We start from the raw sequence: 19,830 nt of genomic DNA, 5'->3' as shown, positions 1-19,830 counted from the left end.
TTGAATCCTGCGGCTCTGTTGGGATAAATTGCTGTGAACGCTGCTATCTGTCCCGGGATACTGCCAGATTCTGTATAGGGGGAGAGACACGAAAGCCCAGCTAGCCTAGCTGGCTCAGCTGTCTCAAATGGAGGCCGCTGTTGAACGCTTCCAACGTTGCAGGAGCTGCGATTACTTTGCTTTGTTCCGGGAGAATGTAGACTGCATTTACTTTCAATGTAGCAACTGCTTGCTTGTGGAAGACTAAAGAACCAAAGTAGCTACTCTTAGCAAGCAAGTAGCAAACCTACATAAGCTACTGGGGAACCCACGCCCACCTACTTTTTATTTTTCTTCCACCCCAGTAGCCAGACGCCGCTCTGGTCTGGTGGAAGTTTTGCCACTGTGTCGGCTCTCCACAGCCAACTTCCCAACCAACCAACCAGCCATGGAGGTACGTCACTCAGCGTGGAAGTCGAAGAAGGTGTCCTCTGGCAATAGGGGTCTCCCTGGAGATGTTGAGCCTCGAACTGACACAGACCAGAAACAGCTTTGCCTCCCAGGATCCAGAGGTTCCGACGCCTTCGTTCGTGGTGGCATCCTGCGTCTTCATCCTCAGCTCTGTCTCCCTCTCCGGTGGCTTCTATCTCAGGTTCAGTTCCTGGGAGCTCCCAGCCTCACCAGACCGTGAGGCTGCCTGAGAGACCGGCCCATTTAACATCACCAGCTGTCATCATAGGCAGCTCTATGGTGAGAAACATCTCGGTTCCCAAGGCAAAAACCCTGCGCTACCCAGGAGCAAGAGTACAGGACATAACAAAGCTGCTTCCGACTGTTCTACCACAGATGCCGGGAGTTGACACTGTCGTAGTCCATGTGGGGTCAAATGGCATCAGGAGGCTAGCTCGGAACATTTGACATTTTATTTTAAAGAACTGATTTTAGCATTAAAAGACTCCAAAAAACGGCCAATAACTTCAGGTCCAGTACCATCGCTGGGCCGCGGGTGTAAAAGATTCAGCAGACTGCTGGCATTACACATCTGGCTAAAAGACTGTAGCTCTGCTGCAGTCACTTTTATTGATAACTTTGACACCTTCTGGAAACAGAAGATGTCCTACAGGCATGACGGAGTCCATCCAAATCATCTTGTCTTCTGGACTCTGTTCATGCATTTCAAGGCTGCGTTGAATCAATGACTGGTAAATGATCCAAGACCAGCTCAGTTAATCCCTACCATTGTGACAATAAGTCGTCATAATGCTCCATCAAATGTACATGATTTTAGGGGCATTGGCAAACACAATGTAAGTAATTTAATGTATGTACCCCTAATTACACCGAATACATCTGTTTATCCTACAGCTATTGTAAGCAGTAATCATGAGCCTATAAACCAGAGTTACACTGTTAGCACTGAGGCGGTGTGCAATAGTAGGAAGACCACTTTATGCAGCTCACCCTGCACTATCAGCATGAGTAAGTCTACCTCTGATAAGTTCCCCAGTAAAGCATTAAAAACAATCAAGCAACCCCGAAAAGTGCTAAAAATAGCCCATAATAACATATGTAGCCTAAGAAACAAGGTCCATGAAGTCAAAAACTTGCTTGTAAACACATGCCATTCATATTCTGACTATCTCTGAAACTCACTTAGATAAAACCTTTGATGATACAGTGGTAGCAATACATGGTTATAACATCTACCGAAAAGACAAAAAGGCGGTGTTACGGTTTATATTCAGAGCCATATTCCTGTAAAGCTTAGAGACGATCTAATGTTATACACTGTTGAAGTAATATGGTGTCACGTCCTGACCATAGAGAGCCTGTTATTCTTTATTTTCTTTATTTTGGTTACGTCGGGGTTTGACTAGGGTGGGTCATCTAGGTAATTATATATCTATGTTGGCCTGGTATGATTCCCAATCAGAGGCAGCTGTTTATCGTTGTCTCTGATTGGGGATCATATTTAGGCAGCCATTTCCCATTTGTGCTTTGTGGGATCTTGACTACGGAGAGTAGCTTGTTAGCACTATTATTAGCTTCACGTTTCGTTTTTCTTCTGTTTTGTTTGGTGAGTTTATTAAACATGTGGAATTCTACACACGCTGCGCCTTGGTCCAATCATTATGACGATCTGGCTACAAGTTCATCTGCCTCACCTAAAGCCCATTCTTGTGGGAAGCTGCTATAGACCACCAAGTGCTAACAGTCAGTATCTGGATAATATGTGTGAAATGTTTGATAATTATTGTGATATCAACAGAGAAGTATATTTTCTGGGTGATTTAAATATTGACTGGCTATCATCAAGCTGCCCACTCAGGAAAAAGCTTCAAACTGCAACCTGGATCAGGTTGTCAGTCAACCTACCAGAGAAGTTGCAAACAGCACAGGAATTAAATCATAAACATGTATTGATCACATCTTTGCTAATGCTGCAGATATTTGCTTTAAAGCAGTATCCAAATCCATAGGATGTAGTGATCACAGTATAGCAGCCATATCTAGGAAAACCAAAGTTCCAAAGTCTGGGCCTAATATAGTGTATAAGAGGTCATACAAGAAGTTTTGTAGTGATTCATATGTTGATGATGTAAGTAATATTTGTTGGCCTGTGGTGTTTAATGAGGAGCAACCAGACGCTGCACTTGACACATTTATGTAACTACTTATTCCAGTTACTAATAAGCACGGACCCATTAAGAAAAGGACTGTAAAAACTGTTAAATCTCCTTGGATTGATGAGGAATTGGAAAATTGTTGAGAGGGATGAGGCAAAAGGTATGGCAATTAAGTCTGGCAGTCCAACTCATAGGCAAACGTACTGCAAAGTTAAGAAATCATGTGACTTAATTAAATAAAAATTAACTACACTATGAAAAAAAGATAAGTTATATAAAGAATGATAGTAAAAAGCTTTGGGGCACCTTAAATGACATTTTGGGGAAAAAAGCTAACTCGGCTCCTTCATTCTGTAACATTTGCTTCTAACTCACACCCTAAAACACATAGATCCCCTGAACGCAGCTCACTCTACAGATCCCAATCACCTGAATTCTAAACACCTGTTCACACACCTGTATGTCATTATCACACACTATTTAGTTCAGTTCTTTGCACCCCATCACTGTGAGGTATTGTTTGTTTTGCGACACACGTCCTTCAGCGCTCTGGTTTTCCCCGTGATTTATTCCTCCCGTGTATGATAGTTCTTGCCTGCCTCACTAACAATGCCTAACGACTACGTTACTAGCCTTTTCCCTGCCTGTACTGTTGCAATTTTGGACCACCTGTGTATGACCTTCTGCCGACCCTGGACCCAGCTACCTCCTGTGGTCCTTTGTAATAAACAACTGCTGCGCCCTGCGCTTGAAACCAGCTCTCTGTCTCCCCTCATGTTCATTACATATTCACTGAATCAGATGGCTCATTCATCACAAAGCCCACTGATATTGCAAACGTTGTCATCGGCTTCTTCATTGGCAAGATAAGCAAACTTAGGGATGACATGCCAGCAACAAATGCTGACACTACACAACAAGTGTATCGGACCAAATGATGAAAGACAAGAATTGTACTTTTGAATTCCGTAAAGTGTGGAAGAGGTGAAAAAATGATTGTTGTCTATCAGCAATGACAAGTCACCGGGGTCTGACAATTTAGATGGAGAATTACTGAGGATAATAGCAGACAATATTGCCACTCCTATTTGCCACATCTTCAATTCAAGCCTACTAGAGAGCATGTGCCCTCAGGCCTGGAGGGAAGCTAAAGTCATTCCACTACCCAGGAATAGTAAAGCTCCCTTTACTGGCTCAAATAGCTGACCAATCAGACTGTTACCAACCCTTAGTACACTTCTGGAAAAAATGGTGTTTGACCAGATACATTGCTATTTTACAGTAAACAAATTGACAACAGAATTTCAGCATGCTTATAGGGAAGGACACTCAACAAGCACAGCACTCACACAAATGACTGACTATTGGCTGAGAGAAATTGATGATAAAATGATTGTGGGGCTGTCTTGTTAGACTTCAGTGCAGCTTTTGACATTATTTATCATAGTATGCTGCTGGAAAAACGTATATGTTATGACTTTACACCCCGTGCTATAATGTGGATAAAGGGTTACTTGTCTAACAGAACACAGAGGGTGTTCTTTAATGGAATCCTATCAAATATAATCCAGTTAGAATCAGGAATTCCCCAGGGTAGCTATTTAGGCCGCTTACTTTTTACATTTGTTACTAACAACATGCCACTGACGTTAAGTAAAGCAAGAGTTTCTATGTATGCGGATGACTCAACACTATACGTCAGCTACTACAGCAACTGAAATGACTGCAACACTCAACAAAGAGCTGCAGTTAGTTCCAGAGTAGGTGGCAAGGAATACGTTAGCCCTAAATATTTCAAAAACTGAAAGCATTATATTTGGAACAAAACACTCACTAAACCCTAAACATCAACTAAATCTTGTAGTAAATAATGTGGAAATTGAGCAAGTTGAGATGACTAAACTGCTTGGAGTAACACTAGATTGTAAACTGTCATGGTCAAAACATATTGATGCAGTAGTAGCTAAGATGTCTATAATAAAGTGATGCTCTGCCTTCTTAACAACACTATCAACAAGGCAGGCCCTACAGGCCCTAGTTTTGTCGCACCTTGACTACTGTTCAGTCGTGTGGTTAGGTGCCACAACAAAGGACTTATGAAAATTGCAATTGGCTCAGGACAGGGCAGCACGGCTGGACCTTGGATGTAAACAGAGAGCTAATTTTAATAATATGCATGTTAATCTCTCCTGGCTCAAAGTGGAGGAGAGATTGACTTCATCAGTACTTTTATTTATGAGAGGTATTGACATGTTGAATGCACCGAGCGGTCTGTCTAAACTACTAGCACACAACTCGGACACTCATGCATACCCCACAAGACATGCCACAAGAGGTGTCTTCACAGTCCCCAAGTCCAGAACAGACTATGGAAGGCACACAGTACTAGATAGAGCCATGACTACATGGAACTCTATTCCACATCAAGTAACTGACGCAAGCAGTAAAATTAGATTTAAAAAACAGATTAAAAAATACCTTATGGAACAGCGGGGACTGTGAAGCAACACAAACATTGGCACACACACACACACACACACACACACACACACACACACACACACGATAACACACACACTATACATACACATTGATTTAGTACTGTAGATATGTGGTAGTGGTGGAGTAAGGGCCTGAGGGCACACAGTGTGTTGTGAAATCTGTGAATGTTTTAAAATGGTATAAACTGCCTTAATTTTGCTGGACCCCAGGAAGAGTAGCAGCCAATGGGGATCCATAATAAATCAATACAAATACACTCTTGTACTGCATCCTACCTGGCAGCCTGGTCCTACCAGGTGACATGGAGAGGATCTGTGTCAGCACCACGTACTCTCACGACTGGTGTCCCCCATGAGAGAACTTCTACCTCCTTACCTCCTTCTACCATCCTTATTTTGAACCTGTGAGGAGTTCAAAGTAGACCAAACTGATGTAAAAATAGACGAGTTTATAACTCTGGAGGGTTTATGAAGAGACACAGCAGGAGTAGCCTAGGCCCGCTTTAAAATTACATGAGCTTGCAAGCATTTATTTGAAAAATTCCTACATTTTAGTTTCACGGTGCATTAGACTTATGTATAGAAGGAGGCACTGTGCTGTAATGGCCGTGTGTCTTCAGTACCGTGACATTATTTATGAATAAAGAGTAAATGTCCTAAGGGGGATAGAAGGTCCAATGCATATGTTTTTCTCTCAATATCATATAGCGTCTGGGTAACAATTGCAGATGCACTCCAGGATCTTAAGCACAATAAATTCGTATCATATTGCACGAACTGGATTCATAACATATGACACGAATTGCAATAATCCTATGACATCATACAAATTGCAAAATACTTAAAATGAACATATCACACAAAATGGATAACGTAATATACAAATAGATGACATTGTAAACAAAAAAAAAAGAGACATTTTTAGGCTCGTGAGCACCACATTCAAACCTAGTCGTTGAAATTATACAAATGTTCGAGAGTGCATCTTTAAGTACTTTACTGTGATTGTTTCAATTAAAATGGTCAAAAATGAACAAGAATAACTTCTTAGCAAAGAGCAATTTCTCAAGGAAGACTTTTGCAATGACTGTATGTGTAATGGTTCTCGTCCTCCTCTTTTGAGCAGGAGTAGCGAGAAGGATCGGAGGACCAATGCGCAACGTGGTAAGTGTCCATAATGTTTAATCAAAATTAACACTGAAATACAAAACAACAAACGTGAATAAACGACACAAACGAAACAGTCCCGTGTGGCACAAACACTGACACGGAAAATAAACACCCACAACTCAAAAGTGAAACCAAGCTACCTAAGTATGATTCTCAATCAGGGACAACGATTGACAGCTGCCTCTGATTGAGAAACATACTAGGCCGAACACAGAAATCCCAAATTATAGAAAAACTAACATAGACAAACCACCCAACTCACGCCCTGACCATACTAAAACAAAGATATAATAACAGATTGGCACAATGGTTTGGAACTCTTTCTTATTGGTCTATTAACTAATTTACCGTGATGTCACCAGGCAGGCCAAAACTTTATCCCACCAAAACAAGCTGAACAACCTTACATTAAAAGGGCATTATCATAATTTCCAAAGTATTATTCCAACCTCAATAGTGTGGTTATAGACGGATTATAGCAAACGATAGGAACAGACTCAATTATCCGGGACATGGACTCTACAATATGTCGAAAGCGTTCCCATGTTAACTCCAAGGCTTTCCTCATGTGTTTCATGTTGGCTGGATGGTGGACCATTCTTGATACACACAGGAAACTGTTGAGTGTGAAAACCCCAGAAGCGTTGCAGCTCTTGACACAAACCGCTGCACCTGGCACCTACTTCCATACCTTGTTCAAAGACACATCTTGCCCATTCACCCTCTGAATGAAACACATACACCATCCAAGTCTCAATTGTCTCAAAGTCTCCCCCCTTCATCAACACTGATTGAAGTGGATTTAACAAGTGACATCAATAAGGGATCATAGCTTTCACCTGGAATCACTATGTCTAGTCTATGTCAGGTGTTCTTAATGTTTTGTATATTCAGCGTATATATAAAACATAAAACATGTTTTTGACTGCACTGGTCCTTTAAACCCACTGTGGATGGCTGTAATCCTGTTTACAAGGCAGACATGCGTTTGGATAAATAGAGAGTGGAGCATTAGGACCCTGTAATAATAGTTGTAGTGAGGCGGATTTCCCTTATCCAGTGCGCTCCCGTGGGAGACGGGCAGGGCGCATGCGTTCCCTTTACTATTTCCAGAGCACGATCGCAGGAACAATATAGGATGAACAATCATGTTACCTGCTTAAAGGCGCAGCGGGCTGTGTGAACAGCTTTTTCGGCTCACAGGACAGGTAAAAGTAAATATTTATTAGAGTGTATTCTTGAATGAATAAATGGGATTAAGGGTCAAAATAGCCTACTGTGGCAGGAGATTAAACAAATGCGGGGTCTTGACATTAGTGAAAGTAAAGCAGGCAATCGGAGTTTGGATTAGATCGACTCCTGGGATCAGGTAGCGTGCATTTTAAGCTATTAAAGAATATGAGAAGCCAACAACAACAACATCTGAGTATTTGATCCTGATGCAGGATGTGTAGACCGGACAGCTGCGCCAGAGGAACATTATGGCTTGGTTTAAAATAAGAGTGAAAATGATCCAATCTGAAATCAAATTCAAACAACCGAAAGTTTTCTGGGTTTCGAAAGCGACTGTGAGTTATGTGTCACCTGTTTTTCGAGTCCTCCTGTGGTACTAACGGGTTTGGTCCTTATCATCATGTCAAAAGTAATCCAGAAGAAAAACCACTGGATCACCAAAGTTACCGAGTGCGCGATGATTCGGGACGCTCGCGGGGATTTGAATGTAGAGCTGCGCGGTGGCGCGGAGAACGGAGAGTTTCCCTACATCGGGGAAGTCAGAGAGGATGTATTGGTTTATAAAAACGGACAAATGTCCGAGGGGGAGTTACTGCTGGAAGTTGAGGGTCTCTCGGTGTCTGGATTACCCCTCTATGACATCTGGACTCTAATGAAGAGTTGCAAGGGTCCCCTCAGGTTGAAAACTGTCCGACAAGGTAGGTGTTCCAATCTGTTCGAAAGTATGTGCACACAACTTTTGTTGATCAATTATTACATGAAAGACTGGGAAATGTTGGGATGGTGACTTTGCCCTGAACAATCCTCCCTTTCTCTTTTTCTCTTAAACACACGCACACACACACACACACACACACACACACACACACACACACACACACAGTTTAGTCAAAGGAGAGACAGAGCCCAGAAGAGAATTATTTTGTTACTAACAAGTGACATGAGTGATTGTTATAACCATGGAACAACCGAAACAGTACAGTCAGCCATGTAAAAAGTAGGCCAGTGGAATGTGACACTTTGGTAATCTTGTTTTCAGCAGCACAGGATCACTGCTTGACATAAAACCGCTGTGACAGTCATCCAGATTTTGTTTGTCAGTTGCTGGCCTGGCAAATAGAGCTAAAATCACCTAGGGTCAGAGATTAGACCACTCAAACCGGGTGGATAAACTAGTGTAGTACAGTCACTACACACAACCACCCAGCACTACACATAGTGCTGGGGAGCACTATGTGGCGCCAATGCCAAAAGTCTAGATTCTCAGTCAGTGGAAGTACACATATACAGTTTATGTTTTACCACACTACAAGACTACCAGCATCATTCTGTCTGTCTGTCATCACTTTGGCCATGCTGGTTTACACACAGACACTGTTATTGTGTGTGCCTAGGGCTGGGCAGTATAATGTATTTTACAATTACTTATTTAACTAAGCAAGTCAATTAAGAACAAATTCTTATTTTCAATGACAGCCTAGTAACAGTGGGTTAACTGCCTGTTCAGGAGCAGAATGACAGATTGTCAGCTCTGGGATTTGAACTTGCAACCTTATATTACTGGATCAACGCTCTAACCACTAGGCTACCCTGCCACCCCCTAATATGCCATTATTGATGCACGGCCCGGTTTGGGTTTTTAGTCTACCTTCTATAATGGTATTTCAATGTTTGGTTTGTTAAATGTGATACGTAACTAAGGCGCGTGGAATGTCCGTTTTTTTATAGTTTACTCATTTAGCTACTTGCAATTTGTCTCTCTCCCTACCACTTCCCACAGCCATGTCTGAAGACATTGTGAGATGATGTGGAAACCGGCCACTAGGGGCAACAGTGAACGCTGTTACCTTCTAGTTGGTTGTGGTTTTACTGGGGCGTTGTGGACAGGGATGGACGTATGCATCTGCCTCCGGTGCCAAAGGTTGCATTTTTGAATCCAGTGATAGAAAGTTGTTTTTGAGATTTTTGTTTTAAGCCGATCTCTATTTTGGAGATAATGCCTAAACTTAACCCTAATCAAAAGAGAACCATCGCACTCTCACAGAAGCTTTGCTGTTGAGTAAAACCTGCAAATTCAGACAAACAAAATGGGTTCGCACTCAAAAATGTCACTTAAAGCTTAGTTCATTATTCATTGTTTTAAATGTTTTACTGCATCAGGATAGCGTACACAGACGTTTCGGCTTTACATCCTTCAGTGGGTAGGTACAATTTTCTTTAATTAAAAACAGCATTTATAAAGAACTACAGATGAGCTGCAGGTGCTTCTAATCAGGGTTCCCACTCATCTGCCAATCAGCGATGTGGCTTTTCTGGCCTACCTTAATACAAGTTAGTCACAAAGCAATGCAGAATTATAGGGTATGGGAGCGGGCACAAATCAAATTCTCCAGGTGTCCGCTCACCTAAATACATCACATCAATTAATGAGAAAGCCCACCACAAAGGACAGCAGGCAACGGCGTTCATAAATATTTGGGGCCAAGTGATGATGATATGCAAAATCTGATATGGACAGTGTTCTTGTATAGCAGTCTAAATATGGCTTATAGGAAGGAGGTGAAATCAAATTCTTTGTTTAAACGGTGTGGTGATACAGAATTTAATTTATATATATAGACTGTAGAAAGAAGCCTCAAATGCACAGCAAAGTTGATAATGTAAGATTTCAAAACTTTTAAAAACATGACTAGAGAGAGACTCAATGAATAGAGAAAAGAGCTACTGTTTTTATGAGTAAGTTTATGTTTAAGTTGTTATTCAGCACTTTCATAAGCCATAAAATGCATGTTCTTGTCACGTTCTGACCTTAGTTCTTTTGTTATGTCTTTGTTTTAGTATGGTCAGGGCGTGAGTTGGGTGGGTAGTCTATGTTTGTTTTTCTATGTTGTGGTTTTGTGTTTGGCCTGGTATGGTTCTCAATCAGAGGCAGGTGTCGTTCCATGTCGCTGATTGAGAATCATACTTAGGTAGCCTTTTCCCACCTGTGTGGTGTGGGTGATTGTTTTCTGTTTTGTGTCTTCACCAGACAGGACTGTTTCGTTTTGTGTCATTCTCTTTGTTATTTTTGTTTTAGTGTTCTGAGTTTAATAAATATCATCATGAACATGTACCACGCTGCGCATTGGTCCTCCGATCCTTCATACTCCTCAGACGAGGACGACGAACGTTACAGTTCTCCCTACTTCCACTCACGCTACAACCAGAACTGCAGCTGCAATGAATGAGTATAGCCAAGTGTTTCTATAAACTTGCATTGTTATTATTATCATCTTGTGTCTTTTTTAATATCAAGGAATATTTCACTTTCTCTGGTCATAGGGGTAACAACATTATTTGGTGCATGAGGCAGAAGAAATGCAGTGCGACTGCAGTTTCACCATCAGCTGGAAGACTGTCCCCTTTTCTCAGAGGAGGGAGGGAGAGGAGGGACAATAAGTCGGGTGGAATAACATTTCAAAATGGTCTGAGAAGCACAACATCGTCAGGGAGTTTCAAGCATAGCATAGTGGTAATTTATTGAGCCTATAGCTTACTGCACAAACCTCATTGCTACAGAGGATTATGTTTTTTAAGTCATGTTTAAAAAATCTGAGTGGTAGATCTCAGCTTGCATTTTGACATAGAAAGTGATCTTGACTCAGAATAGGTTGTTGACCACTTGTCTAAATTCGAGTAATAGGCTAAGCATATGTTAACTGGAGATTTAGCTTGCTACATGCCATGTAAAATCATATGTGGTCCGCTGGGAAACACTAACCAAAATGTTGGTTCCTACCTGTCACTGGCTTTTGAGTGGTCTACGGCACTGCATCTCAGTGCTAGAGGTGTCACTACAGACACCCTGGTTTGAATCGAGGCTCTATCACAACCGGCTGTGTTTGGGAGTCCCACAAGGCGGCACGCAATTGGCCCAGCTTTGTCTGGGTTTGGCCTGTGTAGGTTTAATATTACAAAAAGTGTTTTAATATCACCAATTATATGTAGGCTTATATGTAGGCTATTGAGCTTGTGTGATGCTTTAAGCACACTGTGGAAGCCAGAGATCGAAATAGCCTCCCCAGAAGAAAGAAAGCTGTTCCCAAACCTCCAGCTCAAACTGCTGCCGGCCTTCGCAGATACTGCCGTTACTCTCCCGAAGTTGCCAGTGTCATGACTTTCCCTCCTGGATGGAGATCAAAGCTGCCGGCTAACCGAAGGTTTCAACATCCCCCTCTCCTGGGGGAGTTGGCAAGTTATATGACGGTCGTAAATATCTTGCAAGAACTTTCTCTCCCTGGCCATGCAGTATTGAGGGGAAATAACCCTTTTGTTACAAGAAAATTGTTAAACTTCCAAAAATATTTCTAACACGAAGAATGTGAGAAATGGTCTGGAGGGACTTAAAGAACAATCATGTCAGATCATTTATTGTTTGGTGATATCAATAAAGAGGTTATAATGGAAACATTGTAACTTTAAGAGCTTTCACAATGTATATGTCAGAGTTACATTTACATTTTGTAAAACCTATATGATTAAATATGAATCTATTTGTGAGATGATGAAATGTGATTTTAGCCTTCTAAATGAGATATAGACTTTCATATAGACTTTTTCCAAGTCAGTAACCACACCCACGTGAGCACAGATATTGTGGAAACGTGATGGAACCGCCCTCCAAGGTGAGAGCATAAAAGGACTGCTAATGAAATTTGCATTAGACCAAACCATGCCGGGCCGCTGCCGGTGTGTAGAGTGGTTCATAATCAACCATTGAGACCAGTACATTGCCGGGTTGCTACTGGTGTGACAAATGGTCTAAAACTACAAGACCCTCTGAAACTCGACGAGTGAAGAAGACTAGACTAAGATATGCACCGCATGCATCTCTGCATTTAAATTAGTCTAGAACTTTGACCAAAGACACGAGGAAGATCTAATCGAACGATCATTGAAACTTCTGATGTTTACATCTAAAGAACACTTCTAGAACAAGGCAAGCCTACTACTACAACTGAGGACATTGTGACCTCTGGTGGACAACCAGAGACTTACACAACCAGAGACTACTCTCCACAGACAGAATGGGCGATTTCAACAGAGAGATGACGAAGATATACAAGCGTAAATATATATATATTGCAATTATTTTCGAAAGAGTGGTCGTTCATGTGCAAAGTATTCATATTCCCATGAGCATAGCTTCCACATGTCCAGTTGAAGTCGGAAGTTTACATACATAGTCATTAAAACTCGTTTTTCAACCACTCCACAAATTTCTTGTTAACAAACTATAGTTTTGTCAAATCGGTTAGGACATCTACTTTGTGCATGTCACAAGTAATTTTTCCAACAATTGTTTACAGACAGATTATTTCACTTATAATTCACTGTATCACAATTCCAGTGGGTCAGAAGTGTACATACACTAAGTTGACTGTGCCTTTAAAAAGCTTTGAAAATTCCAGAAATGTATGTCATGGCTTTAGAAGCTTCTGATAGGCTAATTGACATAATTTGAGTCAATTGGAGGTGTACCTGTGGATGTATTTCAAGGCCTACCTTCAAACTCAGTGCCTCTTTGCTTGACATCATGGGAAAATCAAAATAAATCAGCCAAGACCTCAGAAAAATAATTGTAGACCTCCACATGTCTGGTTCATCCTTGGGAGCAATTTCCAAATTCCTTAAGGTACCACGTTCATCTGTAAAAGCAACAGTAAGCAAGTATAAACATCATGGGACCACGCAGCCGTCATACCAGTCAGGAAGGAGACGCGTTCTGTCTCCTAGAGATGAACATGCTTTGGTGTGAAAAGTGCAAATCAATCCCAGAACAACAGCAATGGACCTTGTGAAGATGCTGGAGGAAACAGGTACAAAAATATCCATATCCACAATAAAATGAGTCCTATGTCGACATAACCTGAAAGGTCCCTCAGCAAGGAGGAAGCCACTGCTCCAAATCAGCCATAAAAAAGCCTGACTACGGTTTGCAACTGCACATGGGGACAAAGATCGTACTTTTTGGAGAAATGTCCTATGGACTGATGAAACAAAAATAGAACTGTTTAGCCATAATGACCATCCTCCTTATGTTTGGAGGAAAAAGAGGGATGCTTGCAAGCCGAAGAACATCATCCCAACCGTGAAGAACGGGGGTGGCAGCATACACTTCCGGCGCCGACAGAGATGGCCGCCTCGCTTCGCGTTCCTAGGAAACTATGCAGTATTTTTTATTTTTTATGTGTGTTATGTCTTATACTGTTACCCCAGGAAATCTTAGGTTTTATTGCATACAGTCGGCAGGAACTATTGTATATAAGAGCTGTGTCAACTCACCAACATTACAACCAGGAATACGATTTTCCCGAAGCGGATCCTCTGTTTGGCCCACCACCCAGGACAATGGATCGGATCCCAGCCAAAACAATGGCGCCGCAGAAGGGGCAGATGGAGCAGTCTTCTGGTCAGGCTCCGAAGACGGGCACATTGCGCACTGCTACTCGCATACGAGTGAAACGACGAAATCCGAGCAAGGGTTGCCTTCCAGAGAGACATCAGAGACTGTAACATTCTTTGTTTCACGGAAACATGGCTCACTCGAGACACACTTTTGGAGTCGGTACAGCCACCTTTCTTCACTCATCGCGCAGACAGAAACAAGCATCTCTCTGGTAAGAAGAAGGGCGGGGGTGTATGCCTTATGATTAACGAGACGTGTTGTGATCATAACAACATACAGGAACTCAAGTCCTTTTGTTCACCTGACTTAGAATTCCTCACAATCAAATGCCAACCGCATTATCTACCAAGATAATTATCTTCGGTCATAATCACAGTCGTGTATATCCCCCCCCAAGCAGACACATTGACGGCCCTGAATGAACTTCATTTGACTCTATGTCAACTGGAAACCACATATCCTGAGGCTGCATTTATTGTAGCTGTGGATTTTAACAGGGCTAATCTGAAAACAAGGCTCCCTAAATGTTATCATTATATCACCCGGGCTGGCAAAACCCTGGATATCATTGTTATTCTAACTTCCGTAATGCATATAAGGCCCTCCCCCGCACTCCTTTTGGAAAAGCTGACCACGAATCCATTTTGTTACTCCCAGCCAATAGACAGAAACTTAAACAGGACGCCCCCGTGTTCAGGTCTGTTGAATGCTGGTCGGACCAATTGGATACAACGGTTCAAGATTGCTTCGATGACGTGGACTGGGATATGTCCATCGAACAACAACATTGATGAATACGCTGATTCGGTGAGCGAGTTTATTAGTAAGTGCATCGGTGATGTTGTACCCATAGCATCTATTAAAACATTCTCCAACCAGAAACCATGGTTGATGGCAGCAGTAGCGCAAAACTGAAAGCGCAAACCACTGCTTTTATTCAGGGCAAGGTGACCGGAAACATGACCAAATACAAACAGTGTAGCTATTCCCTCCGCAAGGCAATCAAACAAGCTAAGCGTCAGTATAGAGACAAAGTAGAGTCACAATTCAACGGCTCAGACACGAGAGGTATGTGGCAGGGTCTACAGTCAATCATGGATTACAAAAAGAAAACCAGCCCCGTCGCGGACCACAATGTCTTGCTCCCAGACAAACTAAACAACTTCTTTGCTCGCTTTGAGGACAATACAGCGCCACTGACACGGCCCGCTACCAAAACCTGTGGGCTCTCCTTCACTGCAGCCAACGTGAGTAAAACATTTAAACGTGTTAACCATTGCAAGGCTGCAGGCCCAGACGGCATCCCCAGCCGCGTCGTCAGAGCATGCGCAGACCAGCTGGCTGGTGTGTTTATGGACATATTCAATCAAGCCTTATCTCAGTCTGCTGTTCCTACATGCTTCAAGAGGGTCACCATTGTTCCTGTTCCCAAGAAAGCTAAGGTAATTGAGCTAAATGACTACCACCCCGTAGCACTCACTTCCGTCATCATGAAGTGCTTTGAGAGACTAGTCAAGGACCATATCACCTCCACCCTACCTGACACCCTAGACCCACTCCAATTTGCTTACCACCCCAATAGGTCCACAGATGATGCAATCGATCACACTGCACGCTGCCCTAACCCATCTGGACAAGAGGAATACCTATGTAAGAATGCTGTTCAAAGAGGAGCTGGAGGCAGCCAAAGCGGAGTGGCGACACTACGAGGAGTTGGCTCGAGGAAAAGTGCACGAAAGTCAGCCCCAGAATTTTTTGGGGGGTGGAGCACACGGGTAGATTGGAGAAGTCAGGTAGGAGACCTGAGCCAACTCCCCGTGCTTACCGGGTGGAGCATCATACTGGTCAGGCACCGTATTATGCGGTGGAGTGCAAGGTGTCTCCAGTGCACGTTCACAGCCAAGTACGTTACACAGCCCAGCTCCTCGAATCCGCAGGGCTAGAGTGGGCATCGAGCCAGGAGGGATGAAGCCGGCTCAGCACATCTGGTCTCCAGTGCGTCTCCTCGGCCCGGGCTATATGGCACCAGCCATATAGCGGTGTCCCCGGTTCGCCAGCACAGCATAGTGTGGACTGTTCGAACTCTCCGCACTTGCCGGGCTACAGGCGGTATCAAGCCAGGACGGGTTGTGCAGGCTCGTTGCTCGAGACCTACAGTGCGCCTCCACGGCCCAGTGCATCCGGTGCCTTGGCCAAGGAAGAGGCCGCCTGTATGTTTCCCCAGCCTGGTGAGTCCTGTGCCTGTTCCTAGAACCAAGCCTCCCTCCTGTCCGGAGCTGCCAGAGCCTCCCTCCTGTCCGGAGCTGCCAGAGCCGCCCTCCTCTCCGGAGCTGCCAGAGCCGTGCAATTTATGATGAACACTTACGATGCTGCGTTTTGGTCTGATCTTGACTACTCTTCCTCAGACGAAGAGGAGAATCATTACACCTTTTCCATTTGGAGTGTCTCAACCATTTCTACTCATCTGCATGCCAGTTATGATTTTCATATGCACATTTTCATGGAACTATTTCATGATTTGTATGATAAAGTCTTCATATCGTATAATAAGAAATGTATTAAAATGAAAATTATACGAATCTAAATGTGACTTCTATTGCCAACTATGTAAAAATAGCCAACATAAAGCCAACAAATAAAACATTACAGCCTGCAGGTAGAAAATATTAATATAGAAACAAATCACATTGGCTATGCATTGCCTGTCTGCAAGGAGCTTGAAACATTATTTCAGCTATCAACTGTTGGTCCAGGCCAAAGCTTGCACTAACAAACTTGCAACATTGAGTTTCCTGACCAAGTGAGCTCCGGACAGACATGGACACAGCTGTAGAGTATTTGCTTAAGGGATAAGAAATAATCAGGTAGGCCTATTTTATGAAGATTCCACCTCATCAGAGCATGACATTTTTTTCCTCTTTCACTCAGAGTAGTTATTGAATGGGAGAGAGCTGGAAAGATTTTTCAAATAAATAGGCTACATTGAGGAACTATTGTCATTGTCAATGAATGTAACAATAGACTTTGTTTACTTGTTGTTAGAGGTGAAGAAAAAATTACTTTGAGAAGCTCCGCAGCTCATTAGTGGTGGTGAGATAAGACAATCAGAAATACTATCAGATCACCAAATGGGCATATTTATAAGCCTATATTTGCGCACAGGCCAGGTAGTCTAGTCCTACTTGTATGCGTAATTACTCAACATTGATAGTAGCGTTCCAAACAAAACACAAGGAATAAATTGACAACTCATAAATGGAATTAAATTAACCAAAACTTGTTTCTCACAGGTGTAGCCTAGGTTGTGCGCTCTGCAAACAATGTGTCCACTCCGACAATGAGAACTGTATAAGACTGTAATAATAATAATAATAATATATTGAATACATGAACAGAAATTATCAAGGCACAGGCGAGACCCAAATGCAGACACAGGAGGCAGATGGTTGGAGTCTTACAATGTTTATTAATCCAAAGGGGTAGGCAAGGGAATGGTCATGGACAGGCAAAAGGTCAAAACCAGATCCAGAGTCCAGGAGGAACAGAGTGGCAGACAGGCTCATGGTCAAGGCAGGCAGAATGGTCAGGCAGGCAGGTACAGAGTCCAGAAACAGGCAAGGGTCAAAACCAGGAGGACTCAAAAAAGGCGAATGCGAAAAGCAGGAGAACGGGAAAACCGCTGGTTGACATACAAGACAAAACTGGTACAGAGAGACAGAAAACACAGGGATAAATACACTGTGGAAAACAAGCGACACCTGGAGGGGGTGGAGACAATAACGAGGACAGGTGAAAATGATCGTAACCAAACAAACATTGTAGATTAGATATTCTGGGAATTAACGGTAAATGTACTACTGGTGATACTTGTGTACCATCCCCGCGGCCTCCGCAATGGATTAGTCCACTGAGACAGGCATCAATCAAGACATGCAACTGCTAAATACAAAAATGATCGGTTGACCTACAGCTTATTGACCTAACAATCAACCAGTAGACTAAATGGGGTCAGCCCTAATTGGCTCAAGGGTTAGAATACTTATATGTAATCAAGATATATTTGTTTTTTTAATATATGTTTTTTATGTTAGAATTATTCTTCCACTTTGACAGAGTATTGTGTAGATGGTTGACAAAAAAAATCACAATTAAATCAATTTTAATCCCACTTTTTAACACAACAAAATGTGGAAAAAGTCAAGGGGTGTGAAAACTTTCTGAAGGCAAAGCAGAGAATCATCAAATCCAGAGACCCGAGACAGTTTAAACAAAACACTGAGCTGTAATGTGAAGGAGATGTCAAAGCCCTCTCCATGCCTTTGCATGCAGCCTCACACAAAAGTCAGCAAATTCCCCTTCTCTAATGAGAGGGGAGCAAAATAAGTTTCTCCACCTGGGAAACAAATAACACCTCCATTGTGCTTTAACTTGTTGGGTTCCCATTAAGAACCAGGGCTTTGCAGGGTCCATAGGGAGTAGGGCACGCCCTGTACTCTCACACCCAGACCAGGTGACAAGTAGTGGGGGCAGATCGGATCTCTTCCTCCACAGGTGGCTGTGGATCCTGTTACCCCATAATGACAAAGCAAAAAACAGTTTTTTTGAAATGTTAGCAAATAAAGAATAATAATTAATAATGAAATATCAAATTTCCATAAGTATTCAGACACTTTACTCAGTACTTTGTTGAAGCACCGTTTGCAGTGATTACAGCCTTGAGTCTTGAGTATGACGCTACAAGCTTGGCACACCTGTATTTGGGGAGTTTCTCCCATTCTTCTCTGCAGATCCTCTCAAGCTCTGTCAGGTTGGATGGGGAACGTCGCTGCACAGCTATTTTCAGGTCTCTCCAGAGATGTTAGAAGTCCGGGCTCTGGCTGTGCCACTCAAAGACATTCAGAGACTTAAGCCTAAAGCCACTCCTGCCAGTCTTGGCTGTGTGCTTAGGGTTGTTGTCCTGTTGTAAGGTGAACCTTCACCCCAGTCTGAGGTCCTGAGGTTTTTATCAAAGATTTCTCTGTACTTTGCTCCGTTCATCTTTCCCTCGATCATGACTACTCTCCCAGTCCCTGCCACTTAAAAACATCCCTACAGCATGATGCTGCCACCACCATGCTTCACCAAAGTGATGGTCCCAGGTTTCCTCCAGACATGATGCTTGGCATTCAGGCCAAAGAGTTTCATCAGACCAGAGAATCTTGTTTCTCATGATCTGAGAGTCCTTTAGGTACATTTTGGCAAACTCCAAGCAGGCTGTAATGTGCCTTTTACTGAGGAGTGGCTTCCATCTGGCCACTCTACAATAAAGGCCTGATTGGTAGAGTGCTGCAGAGATGCTTGTCCTTCTGGAGGGTTCTCCCATGTCCACAGGGGAACTCTGGAGCTCTATCAAAGTGACTGTCAGGTTCTTGGTCACCTCCCTGACCAAGGCATTTCTCCCCCGATTGCTCAGTTTGGCCTGGAGGCCAGCTCTAGGAAGAGTCTTGGTGGTTCCAAACTTCTTCCATTTAAGAATGATGGAGGCCACTGTTTTGTTGGGCACATACAGTGCCTTGCGAAAGTATTCGGCCCCCTTGAACTTTGTGACCTTTTGCCACATTTCAGGCTTCAAACATAAAGATATAAAACTGTATTTTTTTTGTGAAGAATCAACAACAAGTGGGACACAATCATGAAGTGGAACGACATTTATTGGATATTTCAAACTTTTTTAACAAATCAAAAACTGAAAAATTGGGCGTGCAAAATTATTCAGCCCCTTTACTTTCAGTGCAGCAAACTCTCTCCAGAAGTTCAGTGAGGATCTCTGAATGATCCAATGTTGACCTAAATGACTAATGATGATAAATACAATCCACCTGTGTGTAATCAA

General features: G+C 42.7%; 2 protein-coding genes across 17 annotated transcripts in view; one reads left to right on the top strand and one right to left on the bottom strand.

Annotated features, from left to right (window-relative positions):
* Positions 1-19,830, bottom strand: part of LOC110531962 (renin) — a 197,052-nt gene that overhangs the window by 33,329 nt on the left and 143,893 nt on the right. The gene's annotated exons all lie outside the window — the stretch shown is intronic.
* The window catches only part of LOC110531155 (membrane-associated guanylate kinase, WW and PDZ domain-containing protein 1), a 314,347-nt gene continuing 301,872 nt past the window's right edge, over positions 7,356-19,830 (top strand). For 9 of the 15 annotated variants that reach the window (XM_090184136.1, XM_090184135.1, XM_090184128.1 and 6 more), the window contains exon 1: positions 7,380-8,208. In XM_090184136.1, the coding sequence (XP_090040262.1) occupies positions 7,911-8,208 (298 nt within the window). In that variant the 5' untranslated portion in view covers positions 7,380-7,910. Of the gene's footprint in view, positions 8,209-19,830 lie in introns of all 15 variants that reach the window. The other 6 variants (XM_090184134.1, XM_090184132.1, XM_090184131.1 and 3 more) reach the window with 1 other exon arrangement.

The sequence above is a fragment of the Oncorhynchus mykiss genome, chromosome 9, assembly GCF_057628025.1.
Source record: "Oncorhynchus mykiss isolate SJ-2025 chromosome 9, ASM5762802v1, whole genome shotgun sequence".
NCBI lineage: Eukaryota > Metazoa > Chordata > Actinopteri > Salmoniformes > Salmonidae > Oncorhynchus > Oncorhynchus mykiss.
This window is presented reverse-complemented; position numbering and strand designations above follow the sequence as displayed.